Source organism: Mytilus edulis, chromosome 5 (assembly GCF_963676685.1).
Source record: "Mytilus edulis chromosome 5, xbMytEdul2.2, whole genome shotgun sequence".
Lineage (NCBI taxonomy): Eukaryota > Metazoa > Mollusca > Bivalvia > Mytilida > Mytilidae > Mytilus > Mytilus edulis.
Genome location: NC_092348.1, coordinates 49,470,694 through 49,497,415, shown reverse-complemented (window position 1 = coordinate 49,497,415; position 26,722 = coordinate 49,470,694). Strand labels below are relative to the sequence as shown.

The 26,722-nt window shown below is 31.2% G+C and overlaps 1 protein-coding gene across 3 annotated transcripts; it reads left to right on the top strand.

Annotated features, from left to right (window-relative positions):
- Positions 1-804: 804 nt before the first annotated feature.
- On the top strand, positions 805-25,876 carry LOC139523857 (b(0,+)-type amino acid transporter 1-like). 3 transcript variants are annotated; one of them, XM_071318199.1, is made up of 13 exons: positions 805-905; positions 9,570-9,811; positions 9,982-10,083; positions 10,535-10,807; positions 11,502-11,627; positions 12,273-12,372; positions 13,409-13,453; positions 13,964-14,087; positions 14,737-14,840; positions 19,491-19,587; positions 20,055-20,207; positions 21,876-22,044; positions 25,026-25,876. In XM_071318199.1, exons 2-13 carry the CDS (start codon positions 9,610-9,612, stop codon positions 25,091-25,093), a joined length of 1,563 nt encoding a protein of 520 aa, XP_071174300.1. In that variant the 5' UTR covers positions 805-905; positions 9,570-9,609; the 3' UTR covers positions 25,094-25,876. The 3 variants fall into 3 exon arrangements, with proteins under 3 accessions (XP_071174300.1, XP_071174301.1, XP_071174299.1); XM_071318200.1 differs by lacking the exon at positions 805-905 and adding an exon at positions 3,514-3,600; XM_071318198.1 differs by lacking the exon at positions 805-905 and adding an exon at positions 8,486-8,614.
- Positions 25,877-26,722: the final 846 nt, after the last annotated feature.

The following is a 26,722-nucleotide window of genomic DNA, read 5'->3' as shown; positions in this document are numbered from 1 at the left end:
AAAAAATCGATGTATACCCGCGAGCACCCTTAATAAAATATTTTCTGCATTTCTCCTCATACCCATTAACAATCTATGTTAATATTATTTCAAATTCAGTATATGTTTTGTATTTCTAATTTAGAAGTTATGTTCTATTGACCTACATTGCTAATGAACCACAAAAATGTAAAGGCACATTTTTTCAACTTTAAATGTTTATGTTGAAATTCAAGAAGTACTTAACTATATGTGTCTCTTTTGTAAATAAATTATTCGCATGTGTAGTTTTTATGACTGCACTGCAGCAAATACTGAAAGTGAGACATCTATATCTCCATACGATTTGTGATACATGTACATACTTTTCTGTATAAGTCTTTGTTCTTTAAATAGAAAATTCGATACGACATTCCGCTCTTGTAACAAAAAATATGACAGTGTATATATGTCGACGAAATAATGTGTTGACATAAGATAAACGTTCTTTTGTGAAAACGATGAGGCACTTTGTTGTGATAATTTTTACTTATCTCATTTTTAGGCTTAATACCTTTATCAATTCTTTGAAATGAAAGATTGATTTTAGTCATGCAGACATTATTTTATCAGCACTAATCAAATTTCGTAACCCGGAGTATATGATTTTCCGAATAGAACTTTTAAAAAATATTGGAATTTACCTGTTTATTTATATGACATATCATAATTTTGACGTATCGACTGCACTTTAATATATAGAATTATTTTCAGTATGTTCTACTTTCTGACTGCCAAATCCCACATTTCCTTTTGTTTACTATGTCAAAATTGGGTAGCATGGTATAGTATATATTAGTATGTAAAGGTAGTGTATATATATCATGTATATAGTGAATATAATATATCATGTATATTGAGAGGAAGTATTAATACAATCATATACAGTAAGTGTGAGCATGATAACGTTTTCATAAGTCTGTATCAATAGCAGAATGGCATGTGATTACCTATTTATAAATTCGAAAGTCTTTTATATTGTAGTCGTACTTTTTTTTTAAAGACGATGAATTGCACACCATGTTATCAAATTAAATACAAAGTAAAGTAAAAATACCTACTGATAATAAAACATGATGAACCAGACATAACGGTTCAATATTACGGGGGTTTCGGTCCCCTCTACGCCGTTAGTTAAAGACAAGCCATCATTAGGTACATGCTGTGTTTTAAAGACAAAAAACATCGTTTGGTATGTATGTTGTAGTCCCTGAATATGCTTTTAATATATCTACAAATTGAGAATTCAAGAATACCTGAGGCATTGTTTAACAGAACCCAAATTCAGTTATTTCGTAATTACACTGTTGTTGTGTACATTAAAGCCCAATTAGTATAGCTATTACATATATACTCCATATGCAAGTCTTTGGTATTATTGATGTCTATATTGGGAAAATGGTACTTTCAAAATAGACATATCCCGTTTAAATTGAACCGGGTGTGAATATGTGCATTGCTGTAGAAATGAAAGTATGTCTCTAGAATAAGACATTACAAAAAGGTTTCTGCAGTTTCCAACTTGGATAAAAAATCAAGTAAAACAACATCATTCAGCCTCCGAGTGTATCTCGCGAGAACGTCTAGACGATTTTTTAAAAGCTATAACTTTTTAACTTATTTATTCAAGTGGTATGACTTATGTCAAGACTTATAGCTTTTCACATGTTTTAACGTTTCTTTAATATGACACTATCATCTACAAAATCGTACAATTTTTCATGCTTCTATAATTTTACTATCATTTATTCAATTATTTTTGTATTTTATTTCTAGCAGTATAAATGACATAATAAAATATCAAGTAGGTTATCCTTAAACACAACTTATTTGAGTCAACCGGATTCTGATTTTGAATTTACGTGGTTCCGCGCGAAAACTTTACACAGTGTCGGGCAACAAAGGCACACATCTTGTTGTCCTTTTCTCTTCTTGATCTATTGTCTGGATGTTAAATTTGGTTTAATGGATCCCATACTATTCTTGCATATTACATTGTGGGTTTTACTATGGATACATATATGCAGCCGCCTTTACAGGTGTTGTTAAATTTGTTGAAGACAGTTCCCTCTAGAATTAGGCTCTGTTCTCTATTATGTAGGAATGAGCGATCTATCTGTTGGTTTAATGATTGACGCCGTAATATTTCAATTTATGTAGTGAGATGGTTTGGCACCTTGTCAAATGCTTTTGCAAAACTCTAGTAAAATGATATCTATTTGGTAGTTTATTTTTAATTTTGGTGCAATGTCGTAGAAGGTTACGTTTAGTAGTGGTTTCACAAGATTTTCTTTTGTGAAAACCATGTTTTGCATTCGAAATTCGAGTGTGGTCCATTATGTTAATGTGTACGATATTTTCTGAGGAATTGCATGTGCTGGATATGAGAGATAATAGTCTGCACTAAAATACTAGGTACCTTCCATCTATTTTGAAAAAGTTGAACAACACATTTGCTTATCTCCAATCTTGTTGGACGTCACCAGTGTTCAGTGATGTTCGATACAGCTCTGTAAGAATGGAAGCAAGTTTGCTTGCTGTTGCTTTCAGTATAAAAGATGGTATTGAATCTGGACTAGTGGCTTTAGGTGATTTAAGATTTGTATTTAACAATTTGTGAACTCCATTAGTGCTAATTCTAATATCGTTCATGGTAGAATATGAACTTGTTCCTGAATTTAGGAAATTGTTTAGGTTTTTTAAAGTAAATACTGACTAAAATTGATTATTTAGAGTGAAAGTCTTGCTCTTATTGTCATTTTGGAGAAATCCCAATTTAAGTTTTAATAGAGCAACTCCTATCCATCTTGGTCTTTGCTCTTGACGTATGACTATGATTTCCTTCCGTTTTCTTTATAATCAGAGCTACATTAATGTACTTCTAATTGGCTTTCCTGATTCTAATTGTACTTCTTGTACCTAAACATATCCATATCCATGCCTCTTTTCTTTTAACTTTGTCTTGCCTTTCTTTTGGACTTATTAATCGGTCCTAGCCCATTACTGACACTTGACTACTAAACTAAAGCATAATGAAGCATTTCTTTTTGAGTCAGTAAGATCTACAAATTAACTTTTGTTTTATCATTTTTTTTTTTTAAAGTTCTACAGTTACTATTGAACTTTTCATCGGAAATTATACTCATAGAAAGATTGGTTTATTTCGCGTTCAGCATTCTTTTTTCTTCAAATGTGTCTATGAGAAGCGTAAGTAATAATTTTTTGGTCTATTTTTTTTTCTATATTTTTAACTTGCATATACTTGCGCTTGTTAAATTGCAATGTCCATGGAATCTTCTCTTAATATGTGTGTTTCTCTTGTTGTTAATATATACTTTACCATCTCATAATACTATTCAGAGAAAATTTTCAAATTTTATGGTCTTTATACATTTATTACATATTATTTTTATTTACATGCATGAAAAATTAAATGTTTTGAAATGATAACTTTAAAAAGTAAACCCATTGCGTTTTGAAGGACGCAATGGATGAATAAATATCTGTATCAATCATGTTGACATATCCTATAAAATCTAAGTTATTTAGTATATAGGTATTGACTTTTACCATGGCTTTCGTGTAAGTAACTTGTTTATATTATAACATTTCAACAAAATAATGTATTTTTATTATTCAAGTTTGAATATTGTACAGAAGATTGGTTGACAATTTTAATCAAAATAATATAAAACAATAAAATAAAATAAAATTCATATAAAAACAAAACTATTGAAAAAGCTTGTAAAGATAATTGTAATAACACGGTTGTTGGACCATGAATTATTCTTTCCACAAGAAATAAGCATTTCTTTCAAAGGTCTTGTGTTGTTACGTATGAATATATGAATATGGGATGGGGGATGTAAATTGTGGGCAAGTAGATGATTTGTAACAAGTTTCAAATGTTATTAGCACTCATTTCCTGAACGAGAATCTCAGCTGAAATGACATAATGAAACCGATCATCATTGTCATAAACAAAACAATTAAAAATGATCAACATGATGTACAAACGAATAAAAGAAAATTTTTAGTTAGACAGCAACCCAACGTCATAAATAACAAAACACATCTTAGTATCATTCCATCTTAAACATATCTGCAATATCTTAAAAATATCCATGACGAAATAATGAATTTTATTGAATAAATATGCTTCATTATTAGTATCATTCTCTTCGTGAAATATAAAATTTAATGTACATTTACACAAATTGATGTTGTCATGTCACGTTGTGTACGGAACGGAACTTGTATGACATCCCGATTCCGTTGCGGTCGAGCTATTGTTGTACTTCCCTTTGCTAGATTTTAAAACTTGCTTTTATGACACCTGGGCTACACCGCCTAAACTGTGTCTCGCGCCCAATACCACTCCGCTAATTAGGTTATATAAGAATATTTAGTGTTGTAACACATGATGGACGGTTATGTGGCATGTTCTTAGAATATCTTCTAGATCCGCAGTTTCTGTTCGTCGTAACGGATGATTCGACATAAACCACGCATTCACAACATTGCTGTCTGTTTTTAAAATACGTCTTGCATCTTAAATATTGATGTAACTATACAAATTTTGCTTATTTCGTAAATCAGGAACTAAAATTGATTTTAAAAACACTAAAGTTACAACTTCTAATGGCAAGTTTACATACTTTTTAACAATGCATAACATTTTCCATTATTTCAGAGAAAATTCACTTTGAACTTTTTTTCATCGGTTTAATAATAAATAATTAATGTATTAATTATAAAAGTATAATTCAAGTGATAATGTGTCTGGTATTTTGGGAATAAACATCAATTCGCATAGTTTAAGGTAAGTAGCAATACTTGAATTCACTTTTATTTTATCCTACTGGCCGCTCCAATTTTCGGACCATGGCGGTCACCATTATAGTTGAATCTACAATGGAGCATCGCAGTAACAAGAATATTCTGATGCCTGAATAGTGCATAGAATAAATTTCATAGTTGAGAAACATTCGGTTGTGTTACGTAGTTTGGGATTTGAATGAGGTTGATATAAATCTTTATTCGTGTATTTAATTTTAAACAGCGAATTTAAATGTTTCTAAAATTAGAGAATTTATATGTTCATCAGTGCTTCTGTACTGTTGTTTAATGTGCAGTAGTTGCTTCACACAAGGAATCAGTATTTACTATAATCGCCATATATAATAGTCCATTAAGTAGCCAAACAAAACATGTCTGTTAAAACAAATACAAGTACTTTTGAATTCGAATATCTTTGATAACTGATTAAGATTTATTTTACAGAACATAAATTCCGTTGCCAAATAAAACATATTGATTTTTAAAAAGCTTTAAATCAGATCCATTTCATTGGGGCGAGAGAAAAAAATGTTTCTCTGTAGCTGCATTTCCATTCCAATAGCCTTCTGAAGTTCATGCATGTTCTTCATAGTGATGCTTCTTTAATAGATGTTCGTCGTATTTTTCTTAATAATTAGATCCTTTTGAAATATAAGCATTTTGTTGGTTATCAATACCGTATTTCACCCATCACTGATCAATTCTAGTATATCTTTAACATATCATTTTACATTGAATTGGAAGTTTAAGAAATTTTCGTTGCATCTATATCGGCTACAGCAAATTAATTTGAGCTCATGAATACCAGAAACAAAGCTTTACATTGGTAATTGTTACTGTTTGACACGTTTTTAGATGTTGCTCGTAACTTCATAGCTTCTTGATATTTGGTACAATGTACAAAGTTAACTTTCGAAGCTGATTATACGGTATGGGTTTTGCTCAGTTGCTTACAACGTCATTTGAACTATGTTTATAGTTGTGTCATTAATAGGTTAGGTAAACCACCCTCCTTTAAGAGTAGCCTAGTCCTACAGACAGATAGATTGGTTATCTGTTGGAATAGTCTACTCTTAAAGGAGGGTTATTTAACTAACCTAATAATGACTTAACGGTTCAGCTAGCAAGCAAGCTAACCAAAGATATTATCTTTACATTCACACTAAATGCAATCGACTGTAATAAGTAGACACAGTCTAGAGTTTTAGTTTGTTACACATCAATTACTTTGTCAAGCCTTGATCGAATTTTATGAAACTTAGCAAAAGCTTTTTTATGATTAATGTCTGAATCAAAACTTTAAATAACTTGAAGAATTTTGTTTTATTTTTCAGTTTATGGACTTATTAGACCGTTGGTTTTCACGTTTGAATGGTTTTACACTAGTAATTTAGGGGCCCTTTATAGCTTTTTTTTCGGTGTGAGCCAAAGCTCTGTGTTGAAGGCCGTACATTGACCTATAATGTTTTACTTTTATAAATTGCTATTTGGATGGAGAGTTGTCTCATTGGCAATCACACCACATCTTCCTATATATATTATCTTTTTGCAATTAACAGACGGTCTAGTATTATTTCTTTACATGATAAATTTGTAAACCTTCATAGATTGTCATGAAACTTTGGAGAAGAAGATAAAGAAAAAGTATCTAAAGAAAATGTTCAATTCATTTTCAATCCTGGAATGGACTGATGAATGTTTTTTTGCTGGAAGCAATCTCAGGCGAGAACCAGGGTTCCACAGAACCCTTTACGAATTTTTATAATACACCTGAAAATCTATCAAAATTAATTATCTCATGTCCATTAACGAGATTTGTACATACAAGGGGTCTTGATTGTGTGATTGCTTTACCCAAAGATTCCTTTTAAACATATTCTAAAGTAACTGGTTTGGACATTTTCTCTAAAACCAAACTAACACAATGAAAAAAATAAACATTAAACATAAAAAAATAGACTCTAAAGTATGTTGCTATTGATGAGTTTTTAATGTCAGAAATGATATCTCATTCTTGAAAACTCTTTTGCTTCAGGGGGCTTCGTCCCTCGAATCCACTACCAACATGTGCTATGACCTGGACACGATGGGGCCCTCAGACCTCTTGTCGGGCTTCGGGCGTACACTTAAAAATGGCATGGCTACGCCACTGACAAGACTAGTTCAGTGATTCTAAAAGCAGCGTTTGGTAATGTTCATGTATCATAATTTACAATCTTAGCATAACAAATCTTAATTCGATAGTATTTTTGCTTTCCATTGTCTTTTCTTGATGATACTTTTCCCTCTAGAGGTTGGTTTAAGATATTCAGATATACGGGTAAATTGATACCCTGCGGGACTCAGACTCGGTAAGACACAACATTAACTGTAAAAGAGTGTTAGTCCTACTTCGATCGAAAATGACAAAGTACTATTTCTTGATATACTTAATAGATTTTCGTTGAGATGACCAATGATAATCTATTTATCGCTATTTTACCTATGACGACGTTGTCAATTTCATGTCAATTTCGTTAACAACGCCACGTGCCTCCTTAGTTTCTAGCAATAATTTTCCATCTCAAGCGAGTAGCATGATATGAAAATTATCACAAAAAAAAAAGATCAAAGGAAAAATGCACAAAATAGCGATAATAGTTGATCTTTAGTTTTATGTTTGAAAATTTGATCTTTTATTTTATTATCTATATACTTTTTCCCGTTTGTGACAAGTTTAAATAGTAGACATCAAATGAATAATGAATATATTCTACGTGATGCTTACTGATTTAAGCTATAAATGTTCTTTAACAATTACATGACTTTTAAATGTATGTTTAAATTGTATATTTTTATGCTCTTTTTGGACTTGAGCAGTACGGGGTGGGGTGATGGGTAGTGTTGCTTTCTCTTTGATGTTATTTTTATATTTCACAAAATAATTTTGTTAACAAGCCTTGTGTGAAATATTTGTAATATTCTAGTTTGTTGATAATGAAGCTTCTTATTTTAGAAGAAAAATTATGCATGGAAGTCATAATATGAAAAGTTAGCCACAGTGCGATATAAAAGTTCTGATGATATATTTTGGTTTCATGCTCGCAAGCGTTTTAGTATCTTTTTGCTTTTATGTTTGACTGACAGTTTACTGTTTAAAAGCTACAATTTGAGCAGAAATGAGAATTTATATTATATTTGCCTCCGTCGTTGTCGTCGACAGTCCGTAATCTTATTTTAAAAAAGTTTCACCTATGAAACAACAAAGCCAAATGTTTAAAAAATGTCACTAATGTTGTTTTCTACGAACGGTCTTCTTTCTGATCTTATGTATCAGAGGCGAACGGGAAAATGGCTACCAAAGCTGAAAATACATTGAAGGGACAAATCGCAGCTTAAAACTTTGTTTTTCTTAAAAGAATTTAATGAAGATTCGATGTACTAGTATGCTTACTTTGATGCTGCTTTTATCATAAACACGAGAGAAGATCAGTCAACATGACCGAAATCGTCAGTTGACTTAATTTGAAGTGAAGGTTATTATCCTTATAAATAACTTGACCTTAAAGCACTTGGGCTCACGTCTTGGAGATAATCTTATTCTTTGTAGTACGTAAACAAGTCTTATATCTTTATTAGACAACTTTCTGTTTGTGTATAGGTGTTCATAATGTATGGACTATCTTATAACATCGAAAAGTTAAATAAATTGAGTTTTAGGTATTAGATGCCACAACAAATACAATGAAATAGTAGGAATTGTTTAAGTTTTTTAATTGTGAGTATGAATGTTAATCATGTAAAATCATCTTTTAGTGAACTAGTATATTTTTTGTTTTATAGTTCAATCAATAAATTCTAAGTTTTAGAATCAAGTAAATAGAATAGAAATGGACGATTTAAGCTTCCCAGTTGTGAACTTTCCATTTCTATGTAGCAACATTTCAGCAGCATCTGCATACAGTGTATATATATATATATATATCTCCCATATGATACGATATTCCCTGGCTTATATTTCCTCGATAGAGGGTTGCTGCTTGCTGCTCCCAAGGAACCTATTACACCTAGAGTTCCAAATGATGAAGTTGAAATCATCCCTTCGTAAATTTTACGGACGCCATCACGAGTTAGTTAACAGTTTCGGAATGTATAACGGATATGTTCCTAATGTCGTAACTACAACCCGTTCCCTTTCCATGAATGTGACCTACCGAACTAGACTGTTTACCGGGTTTGTAATAACATGAGTAACTCGACGGGTGACACATGTGGAGCAGGATATGCTTACCCTTCCGGAGCACATGAGATCACCCAAGTTTTAGTGGGGTTCTTGTTGCCTATTCTTTAGCTTTCTATGTCTTGTCTTGTAGACTATAGTTTGTCTTTTTCTTATTTAGCCATGGCGTTGTCAGTTTATTTTCGATCTAGGAGTTTAAATGTCCCTCTCGTATCTTTCGCTCCTCTGGTAAACAGAAGGTATGTCCGATGTTGAATTAAATATTTCTATGTATATTCTGTTATTGGAATAATGTTGGAATAAAGATTGGTTGGTGTTCATTTTAGTTGGTTTGTCGAAAAAAAATGTATTCCTCTATCGAATGCACCGTCCCTTCTTGGTACGATGGAAGAAATGATATATCTACGATTATTATTATTTTCTTTTACCTGTTTTAATAATCACATGAAAGAAACTTTAGGTCTTTATATTCAATGATTTTATTTAACTTCAGAATATTCTTTCCCAAAGTCAACTGCAATTACTGACAAATCATGCGGTATGAAGCTAAAAATGGTAAAACAAACAATGAGATCAGCAACGGAAACGGAACAGAAAAGTACAACTATGATCAGTTTGCTGTTGATGATGACCAAAATGGAGGCCTTGATAGTGAAAAAAGTGATACTGGTGTCAAAATGGAGAGAAGTTTGGGCCTTATCAGCGGGACAGCTATTATAGCAGGCACTATGATAGGTACGATTTTACATTTATCTTTTTGAAATCCATTTTGGGTAACAGTAAATAAATATGATCATCCATACACTTTTTTTAGAGGAATATGTATTCTTATTAGTTACATGGATGAAAAAGTACTTAAAAAAATGAATATTGTTTATTGACGTATACATAACTTGTAATTACAGGTTCTGGTATATTTGTATCTCCTAGAGGAGTTCTGTATGGAGCAGGTTCAGTGGGAATGAGTATGGTTATTTGGCTTGCTTGTGGAATACTGTCGATGTTTGGTAAGATTTGTGTTGTTTTTGATATTTATATGGGTACAGTCTAATCTATTACTTACACTTTTCTTATTTTTTTTAATAATAAATTGATATTTGTTCAGTCAGCGTTTTAGGGGCATATTTCGTCTTCAAGTGTGCGTTTTTCACGAGATAAAAATAACCCATCTTTAATGCGACTAAAATTAAGTTATTTTCCACATTTTTCATTATTAATCGGGTGTTTATAGTAAATTTTTTATGAAATGTGAGTGACATTTATCGTTAAATTGTTTTATGTAAAAATGACTACACACTTTGAAAGAGGAAGTACACATTTGATACAAGACGGTGTAGGAGATATCATTGTTTCAGACACAATAAAACTGTACAACTCACTTCGATGAATTAAACGCATGTTAATACAAGCTGTAGATTGCAAGATGTATCTTATAGACTTTTTTTTTGTTTATTTTAGGAGCACTGACTTATGCCGAATTAGGATCTACAATTCCTCTATCAGGCGCAGAACACGCTTACTTTATGGAAGCATTCTGTCAAGATAAAAAGCGACGTAATTTGTTTGGACGAATTCCTGCGTTTTTGTTTGACTGGATATGCATTTTTATCATCCGAACAACTATGTTTGCTGGAATGTGTTTTACTCTTGGTACATATGTAACTCAACCTTTTTACACAGATTGTGCGCCACCACTTTATTTGACTAAACTCGTCACTGCCATTGCAATGTGTAAGTTTATTTATACCAATGTTGAAAATAAACCGAAGTAGCATTATTGATCATCATTGCAGTAAGTCTGCAGGTACAATATGAATTAGTCTTTGTTAAATCAACAATCAAAACAATATAGTAATTCTATAAAAATATAATTCTAGATATTTGTTTGTTGCTTTCTGTTCTATGGTCGGGTTGTTGTCTCTTTGACACATTCCCCATTTCCATTTTCAATTTTATTGTCTAAAAGAAGATAAAAGCTAGATTTAACAGATTCTATGAAATATTGTGCACGTGTGAGATAATTATTCCATAATTTTGAAATAATGAATCGATAGCTCTTATAAAAGGCCTTTAGACAAAAACAAATGAAGGAATGGGGTCACCGTACTTTTCTTTCAATTAAACGATATAGAACATTTCTTTATAAACCAAGTAACCGAATTAAATTTTTTTTATCTTTAATCTAGTTTTGAATCTATTCTGTATTTTTAACTACTGTTATCTTAAGGTAAAATAAATTAAATATAACTATCTTCATTTAAAAGAGAAGTCTAACAAATGATTTGCATGCCTTCTCCTTTAATAGTTCAACACCTAATTATGTCTTACAGAAGGTTTTTGAACTTCTTTCTTTATGATAATATGCTAATATGTCAATTCATTTCAAAGTGTTTACTTATAACGCAAGGTACATTTTCTTTTCTAGTTATACTATGCTTTATAAACTGCATGAGTATTAAGTTTGCTGAAAAGATTCAAGTGTTTATGATGGCCGTGAAGTTAGTTGCTGCTGTTATCATTGTTGCTGGTGGTTGTTACAGTCTGTCTCAAGGTGAGGGATATGATCATTGAATCAGGGTAAAAAAAGTGGGCGGAGTTTGGATAGAATTGATTTTTATTAATCAACAAATATGTACGCCTCACACTATTTTAATAATAAGAAAAAAAAAAACGTCGCTGTTACTGGCAAATCACTTCTGACAGTACCTATGGTTACTTTAGAATTTGCGTTTCAGTCAAAGAGCTTATATGGAATAGTGCTAAGATGATTGCATAACAAGAAAACTTTTTCAAATATCACATATCTATACTAAATACAACTACAGACAATCCAAAATTGATAAATGCAACACATGACTCACAATTTCAGTATTTTAAGCATCGTGAGTAGTATTTTCAAAACAGTGCACCGTTACGTGTGTGTTGTTTTCACTTTTGTGAATGAAAAATCTAATGCTAAAGTTTATTTGGAGTGGGGGATTGAAGTAAAAACATACAAGTCAAATGTTCAAGTTCTGATATAGAAAGTGTGTTACGAAAATTCAAACTCTGATGAATATTCCAAATTTTGAAAATCAAAATTAGTTTCTTCTTTGCAACATAATGATAGAGGTTTAACAAACAAACTAGAGAAATTGCATGCCATGTTGAAACATTTGTTTAAGGCGAAGTGATCCCTTCTGATATTTAATTGTAGGAGATACAGAAACCCTTGCCAGTGGTTTTGAAGGGACAAGTACAGACACAGCTATGTTGGTGCTTTCGTTTTACAACGGACTCTGGGCCTATGACGGATGGTAAGTTTGATCATTTATTATATTAGTTCATATCAAACTTATAATTCAAATTATTTTAAGTCTTATAAATTAAGCAGAAAAATGAAATATGTCCATCCAATCGGCAGGTTTAATTTTTTCCCGCTGCTCTTTTGATTATGAAAAGAAAAAAACATTAAAGATAGCAGGCTTATAATTATTTATGCATGATGCTTATTTCGTCTTCAAAAGACTCATTGGTGACGCTCAAAGTAAAACAGGTAAAGTATAGAGGGTGCAATTTTGTTGTATCGAATAGAAAATATGTAGATTTCAGGTATTTGTCAAACTTTTCGAGTTTTTTTTTTAAGTTGAGCATTTTGAATTATAAACAGGGTAATGATTAACTATATACTAGTAGCAATAGTGCAGTAAATTGATTCAAATTTGGTACGTTTAAGTTTGTGTCATACTGCCTGTAATAGGCTTTGGCTCTGTGGGTTCCTGATCAAGTTTAACCCAGAAATTATCATATAAGGAATAAACAACTTAAAGCTTTTAAACATGTTATTTTGATAGCTAACGCAAACATAAAAAGGCAATATTGTTATGTACTTCGACTTTCTTCTTGATACATGTATGCTACTATGATCTTGATTGGTTGGTTAACGAGTATGTTTTTATCTTTTTTAGTACCACTTATTAATATAACGTAATTTGAAGCATTTAACCATAAAAGTGTCGGTATATTAGGCTCTTTTGTGTTCATCAAATTTACGCCATGCTTTTGTGGTTAATACAAAAAGATAGCTTTCAAACATTTAGGAGCTATTTCAGCAACTTAACCTTATATCATGGACAAACACGATAACATGTAGGATATCCAATAAAATTAACTGGCATCATTGTGCAATTGTAAAAACATAACTGTCATTCGGTTTTTTATTAGGTAATCAATTCATCATCACATGCAGATAATGTACAAAAAATATTTCACAATTGTATAATATACACGTATCTAAAGATGTTAGATGAGTATTGTACCTATACAGTTTGCCTTTTCATTTACTTTTAACAGGAACAATTTAAACTTTGTCACTGAAGAATTAAAGAATCCCAAAAAGTGAGATAATATTAATAATATGAGAAATTTTACCACTTTATTTAAGATGGCACAACTTGAAAAGGATTTTTCATCAGAAAATTCAATATTTCCGATCTTTACTTCTTTTTGCTTCATCTTATTGAGAATCAGTCAATGGAAATATTTGAAAGTTTTTTTTTATCTGGGTGTTAAACGAAATTTAAAATGAAAATATGTCGACATTTTTCATGGCAGTTCCATTAACAAGATGAATTATTCATATTTTCCTTCGTACCATAGCGTTCAACTCAAGTACTCACCTGTTGTTGTCACTGGCTTTTTCATAATACAAATTGGTTTTTTGTTTATCGGGAAGAGGTTCATGTACAATGTAGTTAAGTTAGTTTATATTTTCTGGCAGTTTTCCAAACCGATTTCAATTCAGCTTCACCAATATTTTGTAAAACCTCAAATTTTGTCTTCATCTTTTTTTTTTTTATTGATACCGGTAATTAGTTTTGACTTTTATATGCTCTTTGATCATTTCAGAAACATACCAAGGGCTATATGTATAGCTTTGCCGTTAGTCATGGCTGTATATCTATCAATAAATGTTGGGTATTTTGCAGTACTGCCAAAACAAGAGATTTTATCATCAGACGCTGTTGCAGTGGTTTGTATATACATTTATTATCTAAGTCGCGATACCTTTTGTTTGGGAACACGCGTATAGCTTTATATTGTAAAACTAAAAAGGCAATACGTATATGAACTATTATAGAGTAAAATTTATTTTACAACAGTTCGCGTCTGGCGTATAAAATTATAATCCTGGTACTTTTGATAACTATATACTACTCATTTAAAGTTATTTTATTTTGCTCGCAAAGTTAAGCCTGTATGAAGTCAAAATGGTTGTCGTCGACTTCAATAGTTTTGATATACAGTCAAAAACAGTAAATGTAATACAGTAGGAAAATAATTTTAGAAAAACAAATTTAAATATTTTGGCCATGCAAGAGCATCTCTGCAGAGACATGTATTGTCGAAATGCGCATCTGGTGCAGGAAAATTGGTACCGTAAATTTAATTAACGTATATAAAATTCCTTTTCTTTTCAATCATCACTTCCCTACCATTTGAAACTACAATGGTAAGCGGTGTTCAAAGACAGTTTATTTATTAAGTAAACATATATTGTGCAAATTAAGAAATTTTCTATTCCTTGTTGCCTTCGCTGTTGTTTTTTAAACTGTCCTTTCGTTTATAATGGTTTATTCGTTGTGGTTTCAAGTATATGACAAAAACCATTTTGTTTTCAGTTATGGGGTAAAAGGATACTAGGTGTTATGCAGTGGATAATGCCTATGTTTGTTATATGTTCCTGTTTTGGCTCAGCCAATGGATCATTATTCTCAAGTGGGAGGTACGTTTGTAAAAATCTGAGATAAATATAAGTCCCTTTGGTATATATAATTTACAAAATATTAGAAATTATTATAAATTAAGGAATGTATCTCCCTCATGCAAAGCTCTGATTCCTTTTACGAATTTGGTTATACTTTTTGGACCTTTTGGATTATAGCTCTTCAACTTTTATATATGCTTTGGATTTCAAATATTTTGGCCACGAGCATCACTGAAGAGACATGAATTGTCGAAATGCGCATCTGGTGCAACAAAATTGGTACCGTTGATTTTATTACTACCACTGGGTCGATGCCTCTGCTGGTGGACTATTAGTCCCCGAGGGTATCACCAGCCCAGTAGCCAGTACCTCGGTACTGGCATGAAAATATGGATTTTTTGTGTTATTAAAATTTGCTGTTACAAAATATTAGAAATTATTATGAATTAAGGAATGTATCTCCCTCATGCAAAGCTCTGATTCCTTTTACGAATTTGGTTATACTTTTTGGACCTTTTGGATTATAGCTCTTCAACTTTTATATATGCTTTCGATTTTAAATATTTTGGCCACGAGCATCACTGAAGAGACATGAATTGTCGAAATGCGCATCTGGTGCAACAAAATTGGTACCGTTGATTTTATTTCATAGTAAATTGGATTGTTTTCGTATAAGACCAATAATACGGAAGCCGATAAGGGCCATTCCAAAAAAAAAAATTATGTCGTAATTACGACATAGCATGTCGTAATTTCGACATAACATATCGTTATTACGACATCGCTATCTCGTAATTTCGATATAACATGTCGTTAAACGACATCGCTATGTCGTTATTTCGACATAACATGTCGTAATTACGACATATTTTTTTTTTTGAATATATGTCGTTTTAACGACATAGCTATGTGGTAATAACGACATCACTATATATATTAAAGAATATGTATTATCATTGCCAAGAGACTAAATGACACAGAAATTAACAACTATATGTTATCATAATGCCCCCAATAATTAGAAAAGCCCCCGCATAGTCAGCTATAAAAGAGGGACGAAAGATACCAGAGGGAGAGGCCCCGAAATGCTGTGTGGTAGACAGTGTTAACATTAATTAATTATTAGCTCCCTTGGTAAAACTCCAAATTTCATATTTAAAGTATTTCATTATTGATTAATTTACATGATGCTTAATAAGTATATATTTGTTAATTGCATAGCTTTTGCTATTTGAATTCATTGTTAAAGATATTTATTCATATTGTAAAGTTTAATATTTGTATCGTTGCAAAATCTTTGGTCACCCTCTTTGGTTACTGGCCTTCTGTGAGAAACTTATATAATTTATAGATCCTATTTAAGGAGATACAGAGTTAGTTTGATAAACTCTCTACTTGTTTGATCTAATATGTGAGGAATTATATGAGGACTGACATACATCCTACCTATAAACCAGCGCCCAACTACATGCCTTCGTGAAATAAGGGTGAATTGAAATATATTGATTGCTCTCTTTCTACTTACAAACGTTGGACACGATGTTTCTACAACCTCTAGGATTTAAAACAGAATCTTCGAAATTTCATCCGCAAAACAAAATAAAAATGTTAGAAAACACGAACCAATATTAAAGCAAATTCAATATATGTTTCAAATTATGTTTTTACAGCTCTTGATCATATACTAAGTAATATCTAGTATATTTGATGATTATATTAGAAAAGCTATGTGAAAAAAACCGGATGTCCAACGTTACATTTATGAAAAACTGTTTTAAATCTTATGTATAGTGATCCTATTTCTTGTTCTCTGATCTTCTTGATACTTGGCAGGAACAACGACAGGTGTCGGTTCTTTGTGGCGTTAAAGACGTTATTTTTGCCAAATTGTATTTGACTCGGTGGCTTTATATTAAGCGGGAATAAGAAAAATGTCCAACGACGTTTTTCGTTATCTCAACGACTGAAAGTGAATTTTGTAAGTAGCAGAAAATGAATAAAAATAGTAAGACAATGATAATATCTAACAAAAGTACAAATATTTGCCTCATTGTTCGTGAGTTCAAATATTGCTGATTCAATAAAATCGTCTCTACACAGTCGTTTTTCAAACGGTAGCCATTTTGTCCAAGTTGATATTTCATTTTTCAAAGCAGTTAACGCGTATTTTTTATAATTAATCAAAACAAAAGTTAGATACACGAAGAGTAAAAAATGAAAAGATTCTTTTCTTATTAACTACATGTTTGGGTCTTAAAGGAATAAAATGCTTCCACACATTACAAAACAGTAGCCAATTTGTCCAAACGTCGAAAGTTCGAAAGACGCTAATTTCCGTCGTTACATCTGCTAAAGTTTCAATTAAATGTTCATGATAATTAAAACAAATCGTGTTGTGAAATTTGGAAAAACAGGTTGATGATTGCTGCCGAAAAAAAAGAATAGCGCATGTTGCTGTAGACTCCACCCGGGGACATAGGTACGACACAGGTTAAATTTTGCAATTTTTATTAATCGTTTATAGCTTTTAACGATTTATTTAAAAGAATGGGGAAATGGGGAAAAACATCTCATTACATGAACTTCGTCCAACTTTTGCAAAGACAAATTTTAGACACCAAGACAATCCTCTAAATGTAAAATTCGAATTGAAATTTATATTGTGGAAGTACTCCATAGATCATTTAAAGTCGTCATTTCAGTAAGGTGCAATCACCAATATTAAAAGACTTATACCAGTTCACGGAGTGTTTTACTTCGCGATTTGTCCTGCTATTCATGTTATAACTGTCGTGATGAAATTAATTCCTGTACTAGCGAAGCCGGAACTTTTCGTCAATATAAACTTGTGCATGAAATGGAGGTACTAGTAATTGAAAGACAAATCCCAAACAGCGACGAAAACCGTTTAATCGAATTATAAAAACCCGGGATTATTTAAGCCGTTTTCGCGGACGATCCAGGAGTAGATTACTATATTTTAAAATGTATATCAGAAATTAAACACTATAGATGACTTGAGGAAATAATTCTCAAGCCAAGGTTCAAGTAATTGAAGGGGTGTATTTCGACAACTTATGTACCAGGGAAAATACAATTCTATTCAAATTTAACCAAGGGTAAAAATGTTCGATTTACTTGCAGAGTGTCAGATATATTTGTATTGGGGTTGAGTTAAGATTTAGAAATTTTACAATGACAGATGATATGCACCTTGAAAGTTAAACATCATATGATAAAAGTTTCGTACATCTAAAAAAAATATCTTTTTTACGGAAAACTGTACCACATCTGCCTATATCTACTTCTGTCCCATCTTTCTTTCCCACATTACTTGCGACAGTAATGCATTTTTAGTTGAAATAACTTAAAGGGTAAACATTATTAAATAGATTTCCACAACTTGAGGTAATTTATGATAAAATGACATCACAAAACGAACAGAACCAGAATCAGAAATTTAAAAAATTTTGTAATATAATAAATAAATCAACCAACATATAAAAACACGAATAAAACTTGCAAAAATTAATCAAAAACCCTCTTCGACGCCGCTTTTTATGTGTAACGTCGTGTTTAAGGAACATCGTGCCCATCGTTTGACAGTAAATACACAGCAATCGATACGTCCATTCACCCTCATTACCACAAACCACAAACCACGGAGTTGTGCGCTTCTTTAAAGAAAGGTGTTAGGCTTTGCTTGCCTTGATAGGACTTTAGGTCAGTCGGCTTAGTCCCCGGTCGGTTTCTTATTACTTTCAATCAGGATCTATAAAATATATAAGTTTCTCACAGAAGGTAACCAAAGAAGGTGACCAAAGATTTTGCGACGATACAAATATTAAACTTTACAATATAAATAAATATTTTTAATCAATGAATTCAAATAGCAAAAGCTATGCAATTAACAGATATATACTTATTCAGCTTCATGTAAATTATTTAACAATGAAATACATTAGATATGAAATTTGGAGTTTTACCAAGGGAGCTAATAATTAATTAATAACACTGTCTGCCACACAGCATTTCGGGGGCTCTCCCTCTGGTATCTTTCATCCCTCTTTTATAGCTGATTATGCGGGGGCTTTTCTAGTTATTGGGGGCATTATGATATGACCTATAGTTGTTAATTTCTGTGTCATTTAGTGTCTTGGCAATAATACATATTTAATATATATAGTGATGTCGTTATTACGACATAGCTATGTCGTTATTACGACAAGTTATGTCGAAATTACGACAAAGCGATGTCGTTATAACGACATATTATGTCGAAATTACGACATAGCGATGTCGTTATAACGACATGTTATGTCGAAATTACGACATAGCGATGTCGTTATAACGACATGTTATGTCGAAATTACGACATGCTATGTCGTAATTACGACATAATTTATTTTTTTGGAATGGCCCTTATCGGCTTCCGTACAATAAGACTTATTTATTTTTTAGTTCAACAATGATTTGTATTAATAGTTTTTTTCCTACTATATAAATCCTTTTGTTCCAACAACATTGTTTTTCATTATTATTTATTTTTATGTATGTTCGGTTTCTGTTAAAATGTAGTATATAATGAATTTTGCATAAGTATAGTTTGTGACAAACAAAATACAAATAACATAAAACACACGCATTTTACAATAATTATATTTACAGGTTGTCATACGTTGCAGCTCGTGATGGCCATTTACCATCTGGTATATCATTTTTACACGTGCAAAGACATACTCCAATTCCTTCCATGATATTCACGGTAACTAACATTAAGTATACAATACATCAATTGATAATAAACAAATAAATTAATATGCAAACATAGTACTCCAATGCAGTCCCTATAAAAGTATCAGTACACGATGATGCCAATTTGGCTATATTTCAAACAGTTGTAACGAGATTGGACACTTAAAAGAGAGACAAAAGATAAAAAAGGGACATGCATAAATCGAATATAAACTAAATACACCGTTGCTATATAAGAAAAATTACAAAACTATATTTGACAAACCACATCATAGAAAACTATAGAGTGAACAACTCGAACCCGAACAAAAACTGGTGGTGATTTCAGGTGCTCTGGAAGGGTGTGCAGATCCTGCTCCACATGTGGCACCAGATTTGAAGCACATACACCGTGCCAATATCAACAGGCTTATACTGACGCAGTAGTTGTTATAATAATAACCCAATGATCGATGTTCTAACATAAATATCTTTCAGCTGACCCTTTCAACACTGTTGATAATTCCATTTGATCTTGGTGCTTTAATTGGAATCTTTAGTTTTACTTCATGGCTATTCTATGGTGTGTCAGCAGCAACAGTTTTATTGTTGCGATACAGAAATAGGCACAAGAAATTGGACTCGTATAAGGTAAAGTAACCATAAAGTTGCACATGATTTTTAAAATAAGATAAATTTAATTAGATTAAAGATCCAATACATCACTTTTAGTTTATCATTTAGACTATTTAATTGAATTTAAGATTTCTTAAGCTATGCTTCCTTTATTCTAGAAATGTTTCAGCCTTTTTTATCTTCATTTGTATACTAAGCATGCTAAGTTATATGTATAGATATTTATTTTTATAAACCGAGTAGATCTAGATCTAAAATGGATCATGTTTCAAATGCAATAAACGTTCGAATCTATGAATTATTATTATCCATGTTATCATGTGGTTGTCTCATTTCATAGTGGTGATCGATCAAGGTCGTTTTGGTATCTTTAAATCAACATCTTTAAACTATCTGTTTGGAATCCTTGAAAGAAATTCTCGCCTGTGTTCTGTCGAAAATAGTGTTCTGGATCAATATACACCAATCAAGGAAAGTAAAATGAAAGGAGTCTATGTGCGATTATATAACCTATGTGGTATTGGAATACTTATTCTGCTACGATAGACGTATTTACTTTCAATACACATTTACTTCTTAATGTATAATGAAATATGTGTTGTGTCTTTATAATTTTATTTACATTGATGTAAAAGTATCATGGTCTAAGTGCCAATGAATTGAATAAAATTGACCCTATTCATCATTCAATAATTAACAAATGAAAAAAAACCACATTCCTTGTTGAGGCAGATTGAATACTGTTTTTCCATAGTATTTGAAATGATGTTCTTGACGAAAATCCAACTTTGGTAGCAACTTTTTATTGACATTAATAAATCGAGTTCAACAAAATAAAATTTGTAAATGGTTCCGTGAAACACTGTGTCTCGCCTACGATTGCATCTGTCGATGTAGATGTATGAAACAGAAGTTTATCGATGTTCCGATCTTATAAATCGCATAAAAAGATAAAAAAAAAAAAATCCGTTAGGAATCGCATGAATTCTAAAAGAAACAAGATTACCGGTGCGTCGAAAATTTCTGTCAAAATTTTACTGTAATGGGTTGTAACCGTGAATAAACTTTTGATCCAAGTTCCCAGAATTTCATGAAGGTTTAGCAAAATAAAGTAAAGATGTAAAAAACAACCCTTCTTTTTTATTAATTTAAGAAACATCGGCAGTTCGGATAATTTCCTGCAAAAACTTGTTTAATTATACGAATTCTTCTTGTACGATAGCAATTGTATAAACTTTCTATGCATATCATGTGCAACAACTGGTTTTAATTCTTCAGCAGATCGAATGTTATTTTCCCCATAGCAAAACATTTAAATTGCTTTTTTCTACATATGGTCAAGTGTGTGAACCTTAAATCTCCTACAGTAACATTGGAATTAAATATACTTACAAACGAGCTAACATTTACATTTAACTTGTTTAATACACACACGAGCAACAGAAATAAAGGTAATTGCAATATCTATATCTTATTGGATTAGAATGATCGAATAGAATCAATATTGACAGAATGATTTTGTAACATTTGTAGAGATTCTTCTAGACTTAATTACTTTCCTATTAAAACATGTCCAAAAGAGAATAGAAGAAAAGAATGCAACGTAAAAGAAACAGAGAAAGAGATAATTTGTATATATACATATGACAGTCCTACTTATTAAATAACTTGTGTGTTTTTCAGGTTCCGTTGTTCATTCCAATAGTAGTGATACTACTGTCGACGTTTTTAGTTTTAGTTCCACTGATTTATTTACCTAAACCAGAGTATAAATATGTTGTTTTATTCATGGCAGTTGGACTTTGTATTTATTTTCTATTTGTATATAGAAAAATCAAAGTGCCTTTCGTAGGTAAGTTTAAATGCTATACTTAGAGGGTTCAAGAAATTCACATTTACATTTGTATTGTTAGCTTGATGAACACACTTAAACAATGACTTTAAAACCTGTTTGACACATAATTAAAACAGTTGGAAGGTAAAATCAAATACGAAGTTGAAGAACATTAAAAACCCAAAATTCTAAAACTCTTGTTCCAAAAACTGCTAGACGATCTTTATGTTGCAGTCTTGTAATTGACTGCTCTATAGGCTTACATGCAAAACAGCTGATCTTTGAAAATTAAAAAATTAAAAATGCTACATAGAAAATTTGTTTCATGTTCATATTATGTATGTACTAATGTGAAATTGTGATTTAATCGAAAAAAAAGAGGGTCATGCCACGAAGAATAAAAAGTTACGTAATCCTGAGGTCAAAACATTTTTTTCCTACTTTTTGTTTGCTATTTTTACTAGGCCGCACCACTTCCAGTAAACATGATATCCTTCCATTTTCCTGGATTGATATCCTCCAAAAGATGCAAGATTTTTTTAAAGTCTATATATATGTTTCAATCAGACATGGGGTCAATTACATTTGAAAGTAATTAATTACATTCAATTACAATTACAAAATCTTCAATTAAATTACACATTACATTTGACTTTTTTTACCAATGTAATTAATTACATTCCAATTACTTGGCAAATGTAATTAATTACTTCAATTACATTTGAAAGGAAATTTAAGATAAAACATTGAAAACATGCATTTATTCTACGATATGTACATAAGTATTATACATTGCTCTATAGTTATAACAATTAGACAGTGTTCAACTAGTATATATATTCATAGCCCAGTCCAAAATAAAGTGGCCTGTGATTCCCAAAAATCCTCTCATTTGTCTACTAGACCAGAGATCAATGGTTAAACACACACTTTCAGCTCTTTTAAGAGTATTTACAAGGTTATTTTTTATTTCAACCGATTTTTCATGTAGAAGTTTCGAAGATAAATGCTTTCTGCTAGGCACTTGATACTTAGTGTCAGCTTTTTCCATCAAGTTTTTAAATTCTTCACTTTCGACAATAGAGAGTGGTAAAAGATCCCCAGCTATGAACATTATAAGAGCATTTGTCATTTCTAACTGTTTTGGATCAGACGGTGAATATTTTACACTTTTTTTTATGCATTGTGTCAATGTTGGTTGAATTTCTTTATTCTCAGAATGCAGAATGTACAAATCTCTGTGTTTTCTCTGAAAATTACAAAAGGCCTTATTTAATATCTTGAAAATATTAAATTGTTTTAATTTACCTATTGAAATTTTACATTTATTTAAATTTATTTGATTGTAAATGATACAAAAAAAGAGCACTATTTTTTATTTTTTGAAATGATTTTCATTTTTATCCCAGCTTATTCAAATTATTTATCTTAAATAAGTGATTTAGAAATCTGACTTCTTAAAACAAAAATAAACTTTAGTTTTAATCACAACTAATTAATTTAATAAACAAAATATTTTCCAAATTTAAATGTAAGCTATTAGAGGATATAAGATAAATGAAATCTGATTAGAAATGAAAAAGAAGCATTATGAATTTATTAATTTTTAAAATTCTTATATAGTATTACCTTCATATGTGTAACAAAGTTGGATGTAACTTTATAACTTCCACTAATGAGGGTGCCACAATGCATACATTTTCCTTTGAAAGTATTTCCATTTTGGAAGTCATCAGGAACAGTAAAATGTTCCAGTACACTCTTGAAGCTCATTTTTAAATCTGATAAAATGTTTTCTTTCAACATTCATATATATAGTGAACAAATTTTGCAAGTGAGATTTTGTCATATGCATTATCCCTTCAAGAATTTAAACATGTACCTATAGGCCCTAGGGGTATATTTATCTCTCTCTAATTAGCCTTATATCTGTTTAACATAACTGTTATAAAAACAGTCATTATATAGTTTGTAATAAAACAAATAGCCAGAGGTTATATTTATTGGTTATTTAAGTCCTTGAATAAAGTTAATTATGTTAAATCAATGTCTTAAAATATCTATCTAAATCTACTAATTAAGGTCAAGACAGTGACTTCCTAGTGGTTTCTTTTAAAATTATGGCATGTGTCTACATTTTTTTTATCATTCAATACAAAATGAAGAATCTACCATGGTTGTGTTAATACAGAAAGTATACTGTGAAGGCTTTTCTTTGTCAGCTTACAACATTTGTTAAGATTATTGCTTTTAATAATTTTTTGAGAAAACACAAGATTTAATCTTTTGATCCAAAATTTCAAATGTAATTGACTTGTAATTGAAAAGTAATTGTCAATTACAGGCAATTTTGGCTATGTAATTAATTACATTCAATTACATGTAATTGAAAAAATGCTCAATTACACATTACATTCAATTACATGATAAATTGTAATTAATTACAGTCAATTACAATTACATATTTCAATTACCCCATGTCTGGTTTCAATTCAGCATAAACCTATAATCAAACAGAAAAAATTGAGTTCAGAAAAAAATGCACTATTTTGTTTCCCTCCATGTTTTGACATGCACCGGAAACTGGAGTTGTAATACAAGACTGGTACCTTTATTTCTGGGAAAAGAAAACCCTAAGGCCTTCCAATAACATTCTATAACAGTAGATTTACAGGAAAAAGATATTTCATAATATTTCATGTCTACACAAATGTGCTGAACACTTAACTGGTGAAAAGTAAAATCACAAAAATACTGAACTCTGAGGATAATTCATTAAGAAAGTCCCTTATAAAATGGCAAAATTAAAAAGCTCAAACACATCAAATAAATGTGATGCAATCGAGGATAAACGTCCACCAGCAGTGGCATCTTACCAGTGATAAAATAACAATAAAGCTTATGAATTAGTATATCAGACGAGCGTTTGAGATACACAAGACTCATAAGTAACAACTTTTCGATGATTTTTGCTTATTTGATTTTCCTATTCGTTGCAGATTCAGCGACTCGACTGATGCAGAAACTTTTAGTGGTAGTGCCGCCTTCTCAAGAAAAAAGCTATTAGATTAATTTCAAATATTTGATGAAGAGAGATTATGTCTTTAAACTTTCAAATTGTCAACAAATATGCTCCATTTCCACGCGTTATTTAAACCTAACTGCAATGAATTAGCCGTGCAAGATTGTGTGATGTGATACATTTCAACCACGAATGACTACTGTATAGCCAGTCAAGGTCTTTAAAAACTGCCATTTGTACATTGTTTTCCAATAGTTAGAGCTATTTGGTTAAAGTGTATATCATAAGTGAATAGTGAAGTAAGAAAAATCTCTAGAATCAACATGATGTCATTACTATGACCCATAAGCGCATTGACTTCGGTTCCTCCATTTATCACATAATATGTTATTTTAGTGTTTTATAATTTGTTTGTAAACTCGTTTCGTCTTAGATAGTCGTTTGAATTCAATAAGTTCAACAGACTTGCTACCTTGTATCAGTAGATTGGTTGTTTTTAACAGTTTTGAGAATATCACGGAGAAGAACAGACTAGCAAGATACAGAAAAACCTGTATAAACCGGCCGGCTATGGGACTATGAAAAAGGTCCGATTTAGACAGCGGGTCGATTAACCAGGTTGCTTTTTTCATGTAGATATTATGTCAACAACTAACAAAGTACGCTTTTGTTGTAAAAAGTGGTCAATATTTTAGCAAATGCATATCAACAGCTGTGTAAATATAGGTGAGTAAATGTGGAGGCAATTGTAAAATACTTATTTCTCTTTTATAATTATTTATGTACTCTAGCTCTTAATTTATGACTATGATAAAATGTAAAAGTAATTGTGAAGTCATGTCATTGACTCAGATAGACGTGTTGATATTTCTCTAGTTTTGCATTGACTATTATGATCCTATTGAAATTCATTTAACTTTTTGCAAGAATAAAGTAAATCCTTTTTCGCAAAAGAATTGATCATGATTGAATCTTGCGAATTGAAATACACAAAAGGTATTACAAATACCGATATACAACCCAGTGCAATATATCGCATTCAGCACACTCGACAGGCATAGATAACTTTATTAAAACATTTTAAAATTTTGTGTCATAAATGCTCTTCAACTTTGTACTTGTTTGGCTTTCTAACTTTTTTGATCTGAGCGGCACTGATGAGTGTGGCGTATTAAATTATATGTCTGGTACCTTTGATTACTATATAAAAACGCAATTCTTGATCCAAATATTCTTACTTAGTATAAACTGAAATAATGTTGATTTATATAGTAAGCAGCTGTAGTTTGACCGACTTTATTTAAAAAATTTTAACTCAATTCATTGGAGTAAAGATCTCGATCGTCAAAATTTCAAGACCAATCTTCATCCCAATATAGAATCTTGGTTAGAAAAACCAAACAGTAATTGACATATCGCTTACCTCAAAATAATCGTTTGACACTACTGTTTAATAAGACGTTTGACTACCTTACTTTGTTTGAAAAGTATACGAATTCCAACACAAAATATATGGTAGATCGATCATTTTTCAACAGAATTTAGACATTCACTACAATATAATTATGGCAGTCCTCACTTCTGTATTAATCTATTCATAATGACGGATTTCACCGTGGTAAATACAGCAGGAATTGTTGAGAATGTTGGAAACAACAAATTTCGCTGCGAATA